We start from the raw sequence: 21,556 nt of genomic DNA on the forward strand, positions 1-21,556 counted from the left end.
ATTCTTACAAAGAAACACAAAATATGTCAGAAACAATGCTACTTGTTGTAAAGTTTGACTTTTCACACCTTTGCAGTGACTTCATCACCGTGTGGCAAATTTACTGATATGTAGATTAAGTATGATGTCATTCTTCAGAGTGTGTCTCACAGTGTCCTGTACTCATTTCATTTACACATTTTCCAGAATGTATGACTCTCATTACACTGGATCAGCTCTCTGGGAAATTCCTATAATGTACTGAAAGTGGCAGAGGGTTCTTTACTCAAGTATTTCCTTTTTCTACTACTTTATATTTCTACACCATTATAATTAAGAAAGACATATTGCACCTTTTTTTTAACATTGCTACATTTATTTGATAGACAGTTCTTTGCAAATTCAGATTTTATAAACAAAACATATGAGCAGCTTCTAAATTAAACTAACACACAATCTAAACACAACTTCCACACACATGCTGCTCACCTCCAAGGTTACAAGATAAGAATTTCACTACACTGCCTGCAGTATTATACACACATACACATCACCACCTACAGAAATACATTAATACACTTACAGAAATATACACACACTCCTGACTGTCTCTTGCTGCATAAATAATGTCTCAACATGAGAGTAACTGATGTTTTGAGTTAATATTACATACATGTAATAAATGTAACATGTTTCACCCACTAAAGCACAATTTAAAGTGTGGACATGCCACTGTGGTCAGTCTGTTATTTGACTGGTTGCATTATCACAAAAGTAGCATTTTATTCTAGCAGCTGAATTAGATAAAGCTGGTTTAGATATTCTTATGACCCAACAGGATAGATACAATGACTTCCACCTCAGTGACATGATATTGCTGTTTAATTGTAAATGTATCCAATCAAATAATATAAAACTAAAATTCTGAAAGGGATAATTCTACATAATGATTATTATTACTGATAAAACTTAAAGAACATGTGTACAATTTTTCAAGTGTTTTAAAACAGCAGTCAGGTGTCCATATGAACAGTAAAGAGGTTTACCTCTCTGTAATCATTCCTCCTGTTCATACTGACTATTAAAACATCTGAAAATGTGCTTTCAATGGAAGTGATGTCCACACAGTCATTATAAAGTAGATGATCAGCTTCTATTGAGCTTCATCAGTGTGAGTTAGTCATATCAAGTGATATCTGACACATTTACAGTCTTTTTACCATCAAATTCCCTCTTAGTGTTTCCTTGTTGAGCTGTGGTGGAAGTATAGTAGTATAGGTATAGGAAGTATAGGCTGAAGCTTTATATTAGCTTCAGATCAACTTTTAAATACATGTTTACACAGAAGGAGGACTGTGGGTTTAGTCCTCCATCACTTGTAAGTGAATTATGAAGGGATCTTCTAATGGTCAGTATGAACAAGAGGAATGATTACAGCAAGAGAAACAGGTTTAGTGAGCCCATTTTTAAGAATATTTTTCTGAATGTGCATATATTTGCTTCAGTACGATTCCTTTTTTACACCATGGTTAAGTTTTGTTGAGTAAATGATCAAAATATTTTGTCTGCCACGACCAATACAATAAAGTATCCCCTACAATATATATCTTATGTCAGCATTGCAATACTTTAGCTGTTAGTTTACAAGAAACTAAAGTCATCAAACATACATGTTGTTTTAAGTAGGCAGAAAAAAGTATGTTTCACAGTCTGTGGTTTCCCTTTTTGTGGCTTTTACATTGTCATCTTGCTATGTCTTTGAATTGTGTCACAGGTCACAGAGTCATCAGTTTCCCTGAGTTCACTGAATCAACTTGACTAGTGTTGGAAATCCAGCTCAGTAGTGATTCACTGCATGATGAAGCAGTTTGTGTGGGAGATAACCTGGTATGAGTGGTTCAGTGTGAGCAGGCAGGGAGGAGTCTAACCCTCCTCTGTTATCACGTAAAGCAGCTGCAGCTGTGTTTCTTTTCCACAGATACTCAGATCCAGCACGCCCTATAAATAGCCCCAGATGTCAAGCTGGAGCAGCAACTTTTGCTCCTTCTCCTCTTTTGGTTTAGTTCAACAAATTGTCTCCACTCTCTTCCTGTCCAGAGCTCCATCCAGGAACAGGAAACACAGCACAAAGAAACAAAAACAGAACAGTGACAATGATACCAAAGCAGAAACATTTGAAACAATACCCCTTTACTGGTCTGACCCAGTAAAAACTACTTCTAAAGTTCATTCAGACAATAACCATTTTAAGCTCTAAAACTTTAAATCCTGAGCCTTTAAGTAACTATTGATTCACTGCAAAAAATCCACATAGATTAACATAAATCCTATACTGACTTCTTTATTGAGCTTGGGAATTGAGACTTGAACATTTAATTGGTATTAAAGGAACAGCATTAAATTGGTTTAAATCCTATCTGTCAGATAGATTTCAGTTTGTAAATGTTAATGATAAATCCTCCAAGCAAACAAAAGTTAGACACAGTGTTCCTCAGGGTTCAGTGCTTGGACCAATACTATTCTCCTTATATATGCTTCCTTTAGGAAACATTATTCGGAAACACTCAATAAATTTTCATTGTTATGCAGATGACACTCAATTATATCTATCAATAAAGCCTAATGAAATCAACCAGTTAACTAAACTACAAACATGCATCAAGGACATAAAGGCCTGGATGACCTGTAACTTCCTGCTGTTAAACTCAGAAAAAACTGAAGTTATTGTGCTTGGCCCTAAATACCTCAGAAACACATTATCCAATGATATAACTACTCAGGATGGCATTACTCTGGCCTCCAGTACTACTGTAAGGAACCTAGGAGTTATATTTGACCAGGATCTGTCCTTTAATTCCCATATAAAACACATTTCAAGGTCTGCCTATTTTCATCTGCGTAACATTTCAAAAATCAAACACATTCTGTCTCAAAATGATGCTTAAAAACTAATCCATGCATTTGTTACTTCAAGGCTGGATTATTGTAATTCATTATTATCAGGCTGTCCTAACAAGTCTCTAAAGACTCTCCAGCTGGTCCAGAATGCAGCTGCACGCGTTCTGACAAAAACTAGAAAGAGAGATCACATTACTCCTATTTTAGCTTCACTGCATTGGCTTCCCGTAAAATCTAGAATAGAATTTAAAATCCTTCTCCTCACTTTTAAAGCTCTTAATGGTCAGGCTCCATCATACCTTAAAGAGCTCATAGTACCTTATGTACCTACCAGAACACTGTGCTCCCAGCATGCCTACTTGTGGTACCTAGTATCTCTAAAAGTAGAATGGGAGGCAGAGCCTTCAGTTATCAGGCTCTTCTCCTGTGGAACCATCTCCCAGATTCGGTCCGGAGGGCAGACACCCTCTCTACTTTTAAGAGTAGGCTTAAAACTTTCCTTTTTGATAAAGCTTATAGTTAGCCAGCTCCTAGTTTATGCTGCTATAGGCTTAGACTGCCGGGGGACTCCTACCTCCATGATGCACTGAGCTCCTCTCTCCTCCTCTCTCTCTCTATCCATCTATATATATCCAATAACATTCATGTACCATTAATGCATTCAATAACCTAAACTTCTTCCCCGGAGTTGTCTGTGCTTTCTCGTCTCACAGGCAATCTGGGCCTGTAGACGTCCGGATGACAGATTCCAGTCCCGGACCTTCTAGCTTCAATGTTTATTTTCTATGTGCTTCTCTCTCTCTCCTATTCTTCCTCTCTCTCTCTCCTATTCTTCCTCTCTCTCCTCTCTACCCCAACCGGTCGAGGCAGATGTTCTCCCACTTTGAGCCTGGTTCTGAGGTTTCTTCCTGTTAAAAGAGTTTTTTCTTGCCATTGTCGCTAAGTGCTGCTCATGTGGGAATGTTGGGTCTCTTTAAAATGAAAACCTGAAGAGTACGGTTTAGAACCTGCTCTATGTGTAAAGTGCCTTGAGATGACTTTGTTGTGATTTGGCGCTATACAAATAAAGATTGATTGATTGATTGAATTGTTGGCGAAATGATCGGGGCTTTTTTCAGTGCTTTCAAATTCATCTCATGGGACTCATCAGTAGATGGTGTTTGCTTTGTCACCATGGAGATGGATCAGTTATTATCACTGGTGTGTTAACAGATGGAGATGTGTCCTGATTCCATAATACATACTTACTGCATACAGTATACTGTACAGTATATACATATACTACAGTGCATTGACTCTGACCCAGAGAGGAAGGCTGGACTGTATTCTGACACATTATCTATCAGTTATCTATCAGTTGATCTGCTTCTCATGACTTATGAGTGGGTCTATGCTCAGCTGTGACTCTGTATCATTGAAGCTAATGTTAATTATGTAATGTCACATGTGATGTCATGATAATATTTTACACCACTCCAGCTCCAGATGATGCAGGTAGAATCATTTCTAAAAATACGGAATAACAATGTATCATATAGGCAACAGTTAATAACCAGAAGACTTTGTATTTCATGGCAATATATACAACATTCAGTTGTATGTTTGAACTTTACTGTGCAGAATGATATACAGTAATGTACAAAAGTTTTAGGCACTTTAGATGTTTACATTCTTTGGTCCCAAATGTATTCTGCAGCATGACAACGAGCCCAAACATCCAGCCGGAGTCATAAAGAACTATCTTAAATAAGAAGAAGAAGAAGAAGGAGGAGTCCTGCAGCAGATGGTTTGACCTCCATAGAGTCCTGATCTCAACATCATGGAGTCAGTCTGGGATTACATAAAGAGACAGAAGCAGCTGAGACACTGAAATCCACAGAAGAAGAAGAACTGTGACGACTTCTCCAAGATGGAGGAACAACAGACCTGCTGAGTACCTGAAACACTGTGTGCAGGTGTACTGAGGAGAACTGCTGCTGTTTGATGAATCAAAACTATTCATGGCTTCATTTTTGAAAACATAGTTGCTAAAACTTATGCTCAGTACTGTATGTTCACATTCAACTGCTGGAGGAGGTAAGTTTCTCTGTGCTCACTTTCTTTTTGGAACTTACACAAGTGTGAGGTGTAATTTGAAGCCTGCAGTGCACATACACTGAAATGGACTTTTTAGGAGACATCTTGTGTCCAGCTGTTTTTTTTGTTTTTTTTTAAGTGCATATTTAAACCATATTAGACACACATTATTATTCAACGGAGAGCATTTTTATATGCCTTAAAACATGTCAGGAAGGGATCTCTATACAGAGTCTAAAGACTTTTTTGTAGTGTAGTTCAGTCCAGTCAGGAAATCAACTATGATTATGTTTGAAGACTTCACCATAAACACTGATAAGCAGGGACTTGTAGACTATAGATTTAGGATTTCAATAAGGTTAAATTAATAACAAACGTTCCACAACATGTCACACAATGTAGTCATTCCATTAGAAGGACAGAAGCTCCACGCCTGGTCCTCACATACAAGATGCTACCATGAAGCTGCTTATACCACTGATGTGATGCACAGCTTCACCCGACTGCAACAAGTTCATCTGATGCAAGTTCACAAATATGCCTTTCATTTGTGCTTGCTGCTTGCATAGACAGATACAGGATGTTATGTGTTGTCTCGTTAGAAAAACACGTTTTCCAAAAGCCAGAGCAGAGGATATAAAACATGAGAGCATCTCCTCTTCACTCACACTCATCCAAAGCCCTTCCTGCACTGTGCTTCACATATCACACCATGGAGCTGAGTGGAACTTCTTCACCTCACAACAGCAGAAGTGTTTCTTATCAGACTGTCAATCTGTTATCTTCATGGAATTGTCTCCAAAACCGGACCACGGAGATGATGTAATACTATCAGCATTCAGAGACTACAGTAAGTGTTACAAAGAGACTCATATTAGTCAGAGAGAGCTCTGTTGAATGTTCCTTGTGTTGAATAGCTTGAATCATATTGCTTTCTTTATTGACCTCCTGTATTCCACAAACTAGCATTAACATTCAATCAGGATTAAATCATGGTTTATTTTATAATCCTACTTAGATGTAAACTAACTTTAAACCTCTTTAAATCACAGTTCAGTCCTCTAGATTTATATCAGCCCTGTAATTCTGACCTTTTCAGCTCCAGTTTAAACTCAGCACTGACCTACACCCTGCTAACGGAGGGCACACACTCACTTTAGACGTTAACTCAGGCTCAGGTTGTTCTGCACTTCTCTTGCCTATTTAATTAGATTATTTTAATCTAGCTTCTTCTTAGTCTTTTTTATATTTTTTAATTCCATATGTTGTGTGCATCTTATTGTCGTGTGTTTGTTGTGTGTGTGTGTTATTGTCGTGTGTTTGTTGTGTGTGTGTGTTATTGTCGTGTGTTTGTTGTGTGTGTGTGTTATTGTCGTGTGTTTGTTGTGTGTGTGTGTGTTATTGTCGTGTGTTTGTTGTGTGTGTGTGTGTTATTGTCGTGTGTTTGTTGTGTGTGTGTGTTATTGTCATGTGTTTGTTGTGTGTGTGTGTTATTGTCGTGTGTTTGTTGTGTGTGTGTGTGTGTTATTGTCGTGTGTTTGTTGTGTGTGTGTGTTATTGTCATGTGTTTGTTGTGTGTGTGTGTTATTGTCGTGTGTTTGTTGTGTGTGTGTGTGTTATTGTCATGTGTTTGTTGTGTGTATGTGTTATTGTCATGTGTTTGTTGTGTGTATGTGTTATTGTCATGTGTTTGTTGTGTGTATGTGTTATTGTCGTGTGTTTGTTGTGTGTGTGTGTTATTGTCGTGTGTTTGTTGTGTGTGTGTGTTATTGTCATGTGTTTGTTGTGTGTGTGTGTTATTGTCGTGTGTTTGTTGTGTGTGTGTTATTGTCGTGTGTTTGTTGTGTGTATGTGTTATTGTCATGTGTTTGTTGTGTGTGTGTGTTATTGTCATGTGTTTGTTGTGTGTATGTGTTATTGTCGTGTGTTTGTTGTGTGTGTGTGTGTTATTGTCATGTGTTTGTTGTGTGTATGTGTTATTGTCATGTGTTTGTTGTGTGTATGTGTTATTGTCATGTGTTTGTTGTGTGTATGTGTTATTGTCGTGTGTTTGTTGTGTGTGTGTGTTATTGTCGTGTGTTTGTTGTGTGTGTGTGTTATTGTCGTGTGTTTGTTGTGTGTATGTGTTATTGTCATGTGTTTGTTGTGTGTGTGTGTTATTGTCGTGTGTTTGTTGTGTGTGTGTTATTGTCGTGTGTTTGTTGTGTGTGTGTGTTATTGTCATGTGTTTGTTGTGTGTGTGTGTTATTGTCATGTGTTTGTTGTGTGTATGTGTTATTGTCGTGTGTTTGTTGTGTGTATGTGTTATTGTCGTGTGTTTGTTGTGTGTATGTGTTATTGTCGTGTGTTTGTTGTGTGTGTGTGTGTTATTGTCGTGTGTTTGTTGTGTGTATGTGTTATTGTCGTGTGTTTGTTGTGTGTGTGTGTTATTGTCGTGTTTGTTGTGTGTATGTGTTATTGTCGTGTGTTTGTTGTGTGTGTGTGTGTTATTGTCATGTGTTTGTTGTGTGTATGTGTTATTGTCGTGTGTTTGTTGTGTGTGTGTGTTATTGTCGTGTGTTTGTTGTGTGTGTGTGTTATTGTCGTGTTTGTTGTGTGTATGTGTTATTGTCGTGTGTTTGTTGTGTGTGTGTGTGTTATTGTCATGTGTTTGTTGTGTGTATGTGTTATTGTCGTGTGTTTGTTGTGTGTGTGTGTTATTGTTGTGTGTTTGTTGTGTGTGTGTGTTATTGTTGTGTGTTTGTTGTGTGTGTGTGTTATTGTCGTGTGTTTGTTGTGTGTGTGTGTTATTGTCGTGTGTTTGTTGTGTGTGTGTGTTATTGTCGTGTGTTTGTTGTGTGTGTGTGTTATTGTCGTGTGTTTGTTGTGTGTGTGTGTTATTGTCGTGTGTTTGTTGTGTGTGTGTGTTATTGTCGTGTGTTTGTTGTGTGTATGTGTTATTGTCGTGTGTTTGTTGTGTGTGTGTGTTATTGTCGTGTGTTTGTTGTGTGTGTGTTATTGTCATGTGTTTGTTGTGTGTGTGTGTTATTGTCGTGTGTTTGTTGTGTGTATGTGTTATTGTCATGTGTTTGTTGTGTGTGTGTGTTATTGTCGTGTGTTTGTTGTGTGTGTGTGTTATTGTCGTGTGTTTGTTGTGTGTGTGTGTGTTATTGTCATGTGTTTGTTGTGTGTATGTGTTATTGTCGTGTGTTTGTTGTGTGTGTGTGTGTTATTGTCATGTGTTTGTTGTGTGTGTGTGTTATTGTCATGTGTTTGTTGTGTGTATGTGTTATTGTCGTGTGTTTGTGTTATTGTCGTGTGTTTGTTGTGTGTGTCTGTTATTGTCATGTGTTTGTTGTGTGTATGTGTTATTGTCGTGTGTTTGTTGTGTGTGTGTTAGTCGTGTGTTTGTTGTGTGTATGTGTTATTGTCATGTGTTTGTTGTGTGTGTGTGTGTTATTGTCATGTGTTTGTTGTGTGTGTATGTGTTATTGTCGTGTGTTTGTTGTGTGTATGTGTTATTGTCATGTGTTTGTTGTGTGTGTGTGTGTTATTGTCATGTGTTTGTTGTGTGTGTATGTGTTATTGTCGTGTGTTTGTTGTGTGTATGTGTTATTGTTGTGTGTTTGTTGTGTGTATGTGTTATTGTTGTGTGTTTGTTGTGTGTGTGTGTTATTGTTGTGTGTTTGTTGTGTGTATGTGTTATTGTCGTGTGTTTGTTGTGTGTATGTGTTATTGTTGTGTGTTTGTTGTGTGTGTGTGTGTTATTGTCATGTGTTTGTTGTGTGTATGTGTTATTGTTGTGTGTTTGTTGTGTGTATGTGTTATTGTTGTGTGTTTGTTGTGTGTGTGTGTGTTATTGTCGTGTGTTTGTTGTGTGTGTGTGTGTGTTATTCTCGTGTGTTTGTTGTGTGTGTGTGTGTTATTCTCGTGTATTGAGAGTAGCAACATTATTTACTATGCATATGACAATGCTACATCTCTTTAATACAGTTCCTTTTAAAGATGTAGGATACATTATTGCATTACAGTGTAACAAGGCTCAAGTTGCTTATTAGTTATGTCATTAAAGGATTCAGTTTTCAAAACAAAACAACAATCACATGTTCATATGAACAGTGAAAGACATTTCAACTTTTAAATACATGTTTATACAGAAGGAGGACTGTGGATTTTGTCCTCCATCACTTCCATTGTAAGTCAATTATGAAGGGATCTTCTAATGGTCAGTATGGATATAACAGGAGTTAGTTAGATAGTTATGATAATAAGAACATATTTCATTGTTCAGTTGTGTACCTGAATGTTGTGTTAAAACAGTCTTGAAAAACTGAACCTGTCCTCTGAGGCCTGTTTTTGTTTCTTCTCATGTAACTTGGAAATGAGAGGATCCAGCTGAAATAAAACAACTGGTTAATCTGTGAACCCAAAACCCCCTAAACCAGTTATGTTCAATAATAATTACTATGATCTTACTAATTGTGGGCCTAATAATGCAAAATGTGTCCTGAGACTGGTGCTTGAAAGTAGTCCATGTCATTTAAGGACTAGTGTGCGAGATGCAGTGGTATCTAGTGGAACAAACTTGGTAGAAATGGAATATAATACTCAGAAATATGTTTAAATGATAGTATAATCCCATGAAAATAAGTCCTCATTTTAAATGACCTTAAAATGAGTGTGCCATGTTGCACCGCCATGTTTCTACAGTAGCCCAGAACAGACACACCAAACACTGGCTCTATAGAGGGTCGTTTGGGGGTTTTGTAGCCACCCATAAGTTTTCCTACACACCTGCACGGAGAGGGTGAGGGGAGGGGTATTCAGTTAATGCAATCTACCACCTCATCACTAGATGCCACTAAATCTTGCACACTGGTCCTTTAAGTCATATGTCTGTAAGGTAAGAGGTCACAGCTGGAGTTGAAGGACACACAAGCCCCAAAAACCCTTTTCCATTTACAAGACTTACAAAAAAACAGCATCTGTAAAAAATATATTTTTTAGAAGAGTGACAAACCTGTATATAGTATGTACATTATAGCTGTAATGTTAGTTTATCTTTCTTCAGCTGCTGTCCTTGTTTTGGCTGTCTGTGTTTGTCTTCCTCAACTTTAATCTTGGAACTGTGTGAAATTCTTTGAGAGCAAATACAAACTGGAGTGTGTCAATATGCAGAGAGTAACTAGTTCCATGTGACAGTGTTACATCATTTAATTACAAAATAAATGTTAGTGTAATCTGTTTCAGTTACTGAGAAAAGTAAATGTGTCATTAAATGACAGTTACTGATGAAAATGTTGATGATTACAAAAGGAGGTTACATCTGAAGTCACACCTTTTTTTAAATATTTAACATACAGAATACATATATTGATGTTTTTAATTCTTTGAAATCAATACATCATTTTATATTTCATAAATAAATCATGACGTCGGCTTATTTGGAGCACACATGGACTTAAATTAGCCTGGGTTTACCCATGCTCTCATTCCAGCGAGATTCCACTTCGCTCAGAAAGTTAGCATGGCCACCAAGACAAAGTCTTCGCCTGAGATAGGGAACCAATCACAGAACGGGGAGGCAGGCTCAAGACGATGACGACGATAGAGCGACTCTGTTTACATCCAGCATGGCGGCCACAGAGGTGCAACCGCTGGAAGCACCAATAGATTGTGTGTTAAATAAATTGAAACTTTGAAAATAGAACAAAAACTACATGATTTCCTTCATAAAAGGATGTGTTTGCACTGCTCCCTATACTTATATACCAGTAAGCCCCGCACTGAATACGTCATCGTCTATCATTGATATGATTGGCTGTAAGTTTGTCCAGTAGTGTACAGAAGTATTTGATTGACATTCGTTGATCCCGCCTCAAATTCGAGGAAATGAACGGCTCCTCCCCAGACCCTAGACGCGGTCTGGTGTTAGCCAGGCTAGGCTTAAATGGTGTCACAGTACCAATTAAGCCCATGACTGACTTTTGACTTTTTTTAAATCAAATATCTTTATTTTATATTCCTAAATCTACATGAACTAATGAATACATTTTCAAATGAGAGATAAATGTTGCTTTATAAGAAATGATCTCTCTTATAAATCATGTCAGTATCCATGAAAAACAGCTGAACTCAGATTTTGGTGCTTAATGGGAACATTTACCCTAACAGCTGAAAACATTGGTTAGAACATTAGAAAAGTCATCAAAAAGTCATCAAATGTAATAAGTTACATTACTTTGATGAAGTCATTAAAATAGTTACATTACTTATTACATTTTAAATAGAGTAACTAGTAATCTGTAACCTATTACATTTCCATAGTAACCTTCCCAACCATGTCAATATACTTTACCAATAAAGCTGATTCTCATCCGTCATCCAGGTTGGGGTTTGCTGTATATTACCATACTACTACTAAATATGTACATACATACAACTACTTTGCACATATTACCTCCTTCCAGATCTCTCTCAAGTTTGTATCTCTGTATTTAGATACATATACAGATATGTTGATCACAAAAAAAGTACATGGGAATGTCATTTTGGAACACATTATTCAGCGTTCTTCATCGATGGGTTTATACTTATAGTAGTATGAAGTACCAGAAAAGTATGTCTGCAGCTTTTTACAGATCTGCAGTGTTCAGATGTTCACATTATTCAACCAGAAGCAGAAAGAAACTTACTTTGTATCTTTTTTGAAATAATGGGAGTTAATATGTAGCTAATATATGGTGTTTAACTTTGCACTCTGTATGACACACACCGTTACAGATGTGAAGAGATAAGAACATGGAAACAGACCGTAACAACAAAAAAATAGAGCATTTATTCAAGAACATGACTATATATTTGATTCTTACATTTCTGTGTTTTTACACTATTCTTCCAAGAAAAATGGATTTGGGGTATTTGTCCCTCAGACTGGACCACTGTACAAAGAAATAGTCTGATATGAAGTAGAGAATCTTCCCTGTAAGCGACAGCGTTTCCACACGGCAAATGCTTTCAACATAAACTATCAGGACTTTCTTCATTCCCAGAATTCCAAGCAGGAGTCCTGCCACGCACAGGGGAACGCAGGTCCCCGGGCCATTACACAGCACCTGAAACAACACACACACACAATAACAGGAGGGTGAGCACAGTTCCAGGAAGTGATACATGTTGTTCACAAGCTACACAGAAGCACAGCAGCATCCAAGGATGTTGATGATATCTGTCAGGTGGCACAAACTGCTTAAAGTTCTATATCAGTGTAATCAATGTGTCATCTGTTTTTCATCAACACATCTATTTGTTCTTGTTCTCTTTGACAAAGAACAAAAGATGCACTTTACTTTCTGTCTCTTCAGATAACTATCAGAAACGTTTACACATTGCTATCTGCATCCAAACTAAACTTTACCTAAAGTGACTGTAGAGTATCTGCTGCTATTCACAGCTACAACAGTGACTCTCCCAGCCTGAAGGTCAGGACCTCCAAAGGTTCCTATGATTCATCTGAAGAGCCACAGAATGATTTAAAAGTATAAAATATGTCTGTTATCTGTATTTCATATGAAACATGGAACACTTTGACCTCTTCAGGCCTCTTAAAATCTTAAAATTTAAACAATGCAAGAAGAACTCCATCCCTCTCACAGCTTATGTCCAAAAGCCAAGAAGGCTGAGCGCTCTGAGCTAGAGGATAGAACAGGAAATGAATCTGTGGTTGTTGGTTACACTGTGATCTGATCTGGGACAGTTATGTTATAGTTTGCTTTAATCTAAATATCACTGAGGTGAACATTAACACTCAAGAGAGAAGAAACTTGTTACATTCATGAAACAAACATACAAACATGAACTCTGGACAATGTTGCCCTTTCACACATGTAGCACACAGCAGTGGACTGTGTGTCACACAGCTTCTCATCTGCTGGATTTAGGGAACAGCTTCAGGAAGCAGGACGTGATGCACAGAGTAGACTGCTGTTATCATTTGGTGTTGTTAGGTTTTTCATCAGAAATAAAACTTTTATTTTATGAGGAATCACAGGAAGTTGTCTCTCCCATTAGCACTAGCTTCACAGTGTTCAGGCCCAGTCAAAACCATGCAGCTTAAATGTGTTTATCCAGCACAGCCACATGTGTAAACTAGCGGCTGTGGATAAGAGGGGAGCTCAAAGATGTCATATTTAAAATTATGTTCTGCTTGTTCAAAAGTTGTTTGATAAATTGCTCGTGTCATCTCTCTTTCTGCCAGATTTTATGCTGCGGCCGCTGAGCAGAGCAGGCTGTGCACAGACAGAGTCGGGGGGGGGGGGGGACTGACATGATTGAGTAGCCTCAGGCCTTGAGGAGGCTGAGGGAGTTGAGGGAGTTAAGGGAGTTTGGGCTAGCAGGAAACCAGACAGAGCTGCTGTAGAGTCTGGAGAAGTCATCACAGAGCTCCACAGTGCAGACGCTGCAACACTGGAATATCCTCTGAACTGTGCTCCACACACTCTGCTCTCACAGCTAAACTCATCAACACACACACACACACACACACACACACACACACAGAAACGGGCTACGCATTACAGATCTTTCACTTGTTAATGGCTGAAATGAAATGAGGTGGTCAACTTCCAAATCTCTCAGTCTGCCATGAACAGCAACAGATTTCCCCACTTGAAGTTAAGCTGTGTTTGGCTGCAGTGAACTCTCAAACAGAGCTGGAAATTTTATTTCTGCCACAGTAAGAATTTACACTTACATAACCGGCTTATTGTCGGCTCTCTACATTAACTCACTTCTTACACCATACAAAGAAAAACACAGAAAATCGTTAACAAAGACTTACTCCTGTTGGAGAGCCCTGATTTCTGGGCCACAAATGCACTTGAGGCCAATTCTTCCATGGCTGTAAGGGTCCTCACAGCCTCTCTGCAGACACTTGCATGCAGCACTAAATTTGCGAGCACTCAGACTGTGAGAGTACAGGAATGCCTGTCTCATCTGTTGTATGTATATTGTATTCCTGGAGCTTTTCTTTTTATGACTTTTTTCTCGTGGTTCAGCAGCATACAGGAATTCTCAGCTGCATTCAGACTGAAATCAGTTCTGTGTAAAACAATACAGGCGGCTGTGTTGGTGTTGGCGGGTGGTTTAAAGTACCGGTGAGACAATGAAATATAATCCAGCAGTCTGGTTGGACTAACAGGTTGTTACGTTTAGACACTGATCAGAAAACACAGTGCAGCAGTTTGTAACAGTCACATACTGGATTGTACTACTCTGTAACCCTGTTTACTAGTATGTATCACACTGTTCATGATGTTCTGTCATAACCTAATATCTCCCAGTTACCTGCTTTCTTTAGAGCCACTGGAATAATTACAGACTTTTACATTGTTTAATTATAACCAAGTTATACATTGATTCATTTACTTGAAGCTATAGCAAATCAAGTTAGGATTTAGTGTATTCATACATAAACTCTTCAATAAATATACATTTTTGGTTACTTGATAAAAGTAGAGGAATTAGTTCTCCACACGTCTGGACTTAGTTTTTCTAATGTTGTCATTCTGCTTCTACATACTGCTATGTTACTGTGATTTCTGTCTACTGGCTACATGAGCTCCATTTTTTCTTTTTTTCTTTTTTTAACTTTTGAGGCAAAGTTGTAACTTTGGGGCTGTGTGAATAAATTTAAGTTGAAGAGGTGAAGGAATTTGATAAAGATAAAAATTGTCTTTATTCCATTTAAGAGTGCATATGTTACATTTCACACTTTATTTGTTCCCTGTTGAATTTATAGAAACCTCTTCATTAAAGACATGCAAGCGGTGTTCCTGTCACCTCACCAGAGCCTCTCTATGAAGCTCCTGCTATATTTCTACATTGTGGTCTAACTCTGTGGAAACTGTGCTGGGTCAGATGTCTAAAGATGATCTGCTTCCTAGCAGTTGCACAAGTAAAATCCACTTATGGCAGAATCAGTACCAAGCTCATGAGAGCGTGTGGAGAGGTGATGACTGTTCTTCAGCCGCTCTGTAGTCATAAGCCTGGCTGGAACATTCCTGGCATGACTGCTCTGGCACTAAGTCCACAGCTTTGTTTCCAACCAGCCACCAATAACCACAGTTCTGCTGGACAGCTGCTGACATCCACAGTGATAGCACACAGATTCTCTCTGCTTTCAACAGAGCAGCAGCAGGCTGCTTTATCACAGGTGATAAGATAACACATGATAGGACCGTGCAGGTTGTCTGTAGGTCACATTGTGTGTGAAACTCTACATTACAGTGTGGTGAGCAGAGCAGCACTGTGACAAATAGGAACATCACTGAATCACTTTATCTGTCAGCTGTTTGTGTTGACAGACTGCTGGTTTACACAGCTGCTCAACACAAACACCTGCATGTAACTGTGTCATCTCTGCCTTTATTATATTTGACTCTTTGTTCCACTCTTTGTCTGAAGCTTATCTGTGCTAGTGAGAAGCTCAACAAAGTGGTTCAGCTTTCTGTTTGTTTACATGTACAGTATAATGTAACGTCATAGCTGCTTTACTTCAACCACTTGGATATTGTAAAGATTGATTGGTTATTTACTATGAGACAATATACATTACTGAGAGGTTTCTACTAACTCTGCCTGTAATGTCTCTGGGTTTCTTATTATAGGTCACTCTGCTGACTGCTGTATGTCAATATTAGATTTTCATATGATTTGTGCATCGTTGTGATGTTGTGCCTTGTTAGTTAATTAAAGTTAGGTCTAACAGGCATGCTGAATGCATTTCCTTCTTCATAAAACATTTGCAGAGCCAGTTCTTAAATATTTGTATTTGTTGACTTTGTTGGTGCATATGACAACCACTGCTGTCAGTCAGAGGAAGCCTGAAACTGTAAGCAGGAGCTCATAGTGCTATCAGGGTATCTGCACATTATGTTTTACTTTAATTAACAAGCTGATTGGTTGGTTATGTTAAATAATCAGAAAATAATGATAATAATGAGAAATAACATCAACTGAGCAAGTATAATTAGACTCATTCACTGTACCCCTGTGCAAATCTAATGTAACACCTAACTCCTACAATTCCACACATTTTAACACATTTTTAGACCTTGAATATCTAAAACTACATTTAAGACATTTTAAGACTTTTTAAGGATCTGTGGGGAATCCTGAGTGCTACTAGTGCTCTAAATCTCCACGGGGTATCTTTGATTGCATTGAATTTAAAATGACTATATCACCATATATATATATATATATATATATATCACAATATACCCTGCACTGTGATGGATCACTGTATCCACACTGGCCATTATGAAGTATGACACTACTGGTGCTAGCTTATAGCTTTAACTACTGACAGAGAATATCACATGAGTGAAGCACATCAACAAACATTTACAGGTGAGACCCAACAAACCCATTTACCATTTGTTCATGTGAGACAACACATGAACCATCCAAACACAATGAATGTGTGTGGTTGTTATTTGACATGATCAGGAAGCTCACAGACTGAGCCTCAGTGAGAACTACTAACTGACAGCAGTCTGCACACAGCACACAGGTCAGACATGTGGAATGCGGAGCTTCATCTTCTCTGTGAAATAAGTCTGGTATGTTATCTATTTACCACCTGTGTGATCATGTGACTGCTACTGTTACATGACCTGTTGGACCTGAATCGTCTGCTGATGTCACATCTCACCAATGAAATGTGGACAAAGCTGTGTGCATAGTTTTGGACATGTCATGTTTTTTTCTCGTTTAGACACTATTCCACCACGAACTAGTGCTGCTGTGTACTTTAGTCTACTTTGTGCTTTTGAATGAAATAATAAACTGCATTCTGCTCTCATTACATTAGCTTGATCTGGGTATGAGGAAGTCTTTCAGGAGCCAGTCTGTTAACAAGATGGAGTTTGTGTGATTCAATCAGCGTGATCTAGTTATGCTGTCTGCCTTCTGAACTCCTCGTACTTAGTTTTGATGTTTTTGAACCTCGTTACCTTGTGAATCAATTATAAATGTATTTAATGACAATTCCACACACACAATCTGTTTTTAGTTCTTGTTTTTTTCTTACTTTATTGATGCATTAGCGTAGCAAACAAGGATTGACATAGACGACACAGTGACATAACAGACATAAAGAACATATAGACAGATAATAGACATAACAAGACAATTAGGTGGTGTAGAATAGGATGTGAGAGGTTAGGTATGGTGGGTTGTGGGTTTTAGTTTGAGTTCTTTCCCCTCTGTTGATCAGAGCGCTGCTGCTTACAAACCCCCCTACTGAGATCAATGAGGATGTATTGAATTGAAAGCTTTTCATATCTGTTTGTTATCTGCACTTGCAGGTTAGTGCTCTTTAAATGAATCACACTTTAAAAGTCTGCTCTTGTGATTTAGGAGATATTGAACTTCTTTTTTTATGGTTGTTATAAATTTATAGTAATTATTTGGTTTGTTCTCACTTTTTATGTGGTCATATTCATTTCTGTAATATTGTGTCATTTTAACATTTTTTAGGTGGAGGCTTTAAATAAGCCCATTTCTGGTTTTCTGTCATCATCTGTCATTTTTTTTGTGTACATTTTAAATTGTGTAAAATAAACTAAACTACTTTTCGTGAAGTTGGGGGACTCACAAGAATGACAACTGGAGTAGCAGAGATTGTTCTTTGTATGAGTTAAGATCCAGTGTAGCATCTCTGGCTGTGTGTAGAGGAACAGCTACTCACCATGTCAGGTCTCAGTCTGAAGACCAGAGGGAGGGAATAACACAGAGCAGTCAGGGTGCTGAGAACAGACGACGTCCACGACTGATGCACCTCCCGACTCCGTGGGATCCGATAGATAGTGAACTGAGAAACAGTCAAACAGCTGAGATATAAATGTTTGTCATATTATATGTGGTTGGTATGATGTTTGTTTATTGTGTCTTCTGGCAGCAGTAGACTATGTATGATATGAATATGAACATTCAGTTACACCACTGTAGATTCTTCTTCTTCTTCTTGTTATTATTATTATTATTAGAATATGTAGACTATGTTTGTAACAAATGTCTCCCACTTTTATATGTTTTTTTGTATGTTTATTTTTCTTTTTATTATCTTTATTTGTAATGACTTTTATCAGGTACATATCTATTTGTAGACATGTACCAAACTTTGATAGAGCTGTACAGTTTATGAAGTTATTAGTAAAACAATTATTCTCAAAATAATAATTCCTATAAATGTGAGTAATATAGAGCTCAATGTGATGATGGTATTCAAACAAGTAAAGAAGAAGCATCTCTGTTTTGTTGCACTTTTACCTCAAATGAGTCAAAAGAACCAATCACTAGATTAACTGAGCACTCATGCCCCCTGCTGGCAGATATTAAGACAACCTGCAGAGTGTCTCATTCATTTCATCATCATCATATGAATTCCTTATTTAGACTCTCTCTCGACACCAACCAGTCAAGGCAGATGGCTGCACACCTAGAGCCAGGTCCTGTCTGAGACAGTTTTTCCTTTCTGCTGTCACCGAGTGCTGCTCATGTGGGAATGTTGGGTTTCTTTAAATCAAACTTAAAGAGTACAGTCTAGACCTGCTGTATGTGTAAAGTACCTTGAGATAACTTTTGTTTTGAACAGGCGCTATATAAATAAAGATTGATAGAGTGAGTGTAACAGCTGCTGACCTGTGACTCAGAGTCAGAGTGTTGTTTAGAGCTTTCAAAGCTGCAGATTTTCTCCTCGCTCATCCTATCAGTGTCAGCGATGACATAGTGTCGAGGTGTGTAGGCTGCAGACAGGCTCTCCATCAGCCGCAGGATCTCTGTAGTGTGACCACCTGCAAACACACACACACACACACACACACACACACACACACACACACACACACTGAAGATCAACCTGAACAACAGCTGAGAGATCTTTTTGATACTATGACATTAAGACTTGGCCTGTTGTTGGAAGAGATATAGGGAGATTCCAGCTCCCCTGGAAGAACATTTTGTACATTTTAAAGTCAAATGCATCATTCTGGTGCAACATTAAGAGGTTATATCTATAACATAATGTTGTGTTCTAAACAATTTTGTGCGTTAATAATTTAACTAGTGGTCGTATAGGTATGAACGGTGATGACTCAGCAAATAGGTCACACCCACAAAGCATGGGAAAGAAATTGTACTAGTTCATAAATGTTCCAAACAAACAAACATGCTTTAGCTCTGAAACAAGTTCAACTAGTTCATTACTAAGGAACATTTAAAACACTGTTAGATTTCGTCATTTTTCAGTAAATATCTTGTTCTACGTTCGCGTTGTGTTTCTTCAAATAACGAAACTACAAATTAGCAGCACACATTAGACCATGGTGGAAATGCTGCAGTCTACATCACAGATTCCTCAACTTCTTTTAATGAATTGTTATGATATTTGATGATTACATATATTTGATTTTTGATTTTTATCATAGCATAACTAGATAACTAAAGTTGGACCTCACTGATGCTGGTGTGTGATGAGAGCAAATCTCTGCAGCCAGGTTCATCTGCTGAAAAGCTTTTCACATGTCAGTAACATACAGCTGCAATGTTTAGCTGTCCACATACTTTTGGTCATGTAGTGTATCTATTCTCATCATTTTAACAAAAACAAGTAGACGTGAACATATTACTCTGAACTTTACTTCAGTGTCTCCCAGTATCTTTTAGAATAGATTTGAAGCTTATTTCACTTGTTTTTAGAGCTGTGAATGGTTTGGGATCGGCCTACATCACAGACTCCCTCACCAGATCTCAGGTCATCCACAGTTGGGTTTTTAAATATACACAATCACGGCTATAAGAAAAACAGGAAGTGCAGCGTTCTTTAATTGTGCTCCAAAATGATGGAATAGTCTACCCAAAACTAAAGACATGTGAGCTCTGTGAACATTTTTAAACAACAGATGAAAACATTTTTATTTAATTAGTGACATTTAAACTGAGTGTCTATTTTTTTTTTTTAATTGTCTAATTTGACAAATGTTTTATTCTGTTTATTTGCTGTTTTACTGATTTTTTTTTTGAGCTATATGCCTTGTATGAAAAGTGCTCCATAAATATAGTTGATCATTATTATTATGATCAACTACAGTAGTAATAGTGGTAGTAGTACCACATAATAGGAATATACAGTGTGATTTGTTCAGTCTTATTTTTTACTTTACTTTAGAAGCTGCTTCACATGAAGAGATATACTTTAAATCAGGGGTCTCCAACCTTTTTTCCTCTGAGAGCTACTTTTACAAAATGAAAATGGCATGGAGCTACTCATGTTTTCTAACATTTATTCTTGTAGCTTATTTCAACCTAAACAAACTGAATAAGCTTGTTTTGCCAGAACATTTACAAAATGTTTGTGTCCACAGCTCAAATTTTGCATTAAACATAAAACAAATATTATTGACTATATTGAGTTCACCTACATATGCATTTTGTATGTCTGTATGCATTTCTTTCTAGTGTATCTCACAATATTAAATTAAAACATGAATGCTGAAAAAACAAAACAATGGAATTACAAATACACAGATATTACTTATTCACTTGTCATTTTGTTATATCTGTCTGTATCACTTCAGAAGAGTATTCACATGTCCAGTTGTATGTGTAATGTGTATTCAGTGAGATGATTGGCACTGCATGGAGTCAACAAGGCAGGTGTATGGTGGAGTGTAGCCACTTAGGTTCACTCTTATGGAGTCATTTAAATGTTCATCTGTCAGTCTTGTTCTGAACTTTGATTTCATGACATTCATGTCAGAAAAGGCCGACTCACAGAGGTATGTAGACCCAAACAAAGCAGACATTTTCAGAGCTGCTTGGTGAAGATTCTTATAGTTATCTGGCTCTACTAAGCTCCAGAAATGCTGAGAATGCTGTTGAGACTTTAACTGCACATTATTTTGAAGGTTTATAACCTCAATTTCCATTTCTACAGGATCAATGCAGAAAAGTTCAGCCATCTGTCCCGAAATCTCACTTATGTCCACATCCATGAAGGGGTTGGCCATAATGTCACACAGGGCTCAAGTCTCTCAAAGTCACTGAATCTGAGAGTTTAAATCAATCATTTGATTGGCTACACACCACTGGAAGTTAGCATGTTTGGTTAGCATGGAAGCTACGGAAGTCAGCTACACGACACACATTGTTGTTGTATGTGTGTTTGTGTATGTTACAATGATCAATGGCAGTACAGTAAACTGTGTGTAGAGTATAGTGTGTGTGTGTGTGTGTGTGTGTGTGTGTGTGTGTGTGTGTGTGTGTGTGTGTGTGTGTGTGTGTGTGTGTGTGTGTACCTGCTCTTATCACAGTGTTCAGCTTTCTAACATCACACACATCGTATCAGACACACTCACCTGATCCTGCGACCACAAGAGCAGCGACCGAGCCTCTGCTTCCAGCTTTATGTTTCCATCCAGTCTTCACAACAATGAATAAACGGATAATAAACAATACACTTATGAGTACAACAGCGACTACAGTTCCTAACAAGACCGTCATGATGGCTACGGCAGCTCTGTGGGACCAAATCCGATCATGTAGACTCGCTTCGCGTTAA

The 21,556-nt window shown here is 37.8% G+C and overlaps 1 protein-coding gene across 1 annotated transcript; it reads right to left on the bottom strand.

Moving 5' to 3' along the window:
* Window positions 1-11,732: 11,732 nt before the first annotated feature.
* Window positions 11,733-21,501, bottom strand: alg14 (ALG14 UDP-N-acetylglucosaminyltransferase subunit). Its single transcript, XM_062441473.1, has 4 exons — window positions 21,354-21,501; window positions 18,640-18,791; window positions 17,687-17,809; window positions 11,733-12,047 (listed from the first exon to the last, which is right to left on the bottom strand). The coding sequence occupies exons 1-4, from the start codon at window positions 21,496-21,498 to the stop codon at window positions 11,817-11,819; spliced, it is 651 nt and encodes a 216-aa protein (XP_062297457.1). The 5' UTR covers window positions 21,499-21,501; the 3' UTR covers window positions 11,733-11,816.
* Window positions 21,502-21,556: the final 55 nt, after the last annotated feature.

This window comes from Scomber scombrus, chromosome 20 (genome assembly GCF_963691925.1).
Source record: "Scomber scombrus chromosome 20, fScoSco1.1, whole genome shotgun sequence".
Lineage (NCBI taxonomy): Eukaryota > Metazoa > Chordata > Actinopteri > Scombriformes > Scombridae > Scomber > Scomber scombrus.

Bases quoted from the DNA above. Each gene is read 5' to 3' on its own strand.
- alg14 (XM_062441473.1), bottom strand. From the start codon at position 21,498: ATGACGGTCTTGTTAGGAACTGTAGTCGCTGTTGTACTCATAAGTGTA. The intron at 17,810-18,639 runs GTCAGCAGCTGT...ACTGTTTCTCAG, and splicing joins ACTCTGACTCTGAGTCACAG to TTCACTATCTATCGGATCCC. The intron at 12,048-17,686 runs GTGAGTAGCTGT...GTGTTGTTTCAG, and splicing joins TCAGACTGAGACCTGACATG to GTGCTGTGTAATGGCCCGGG.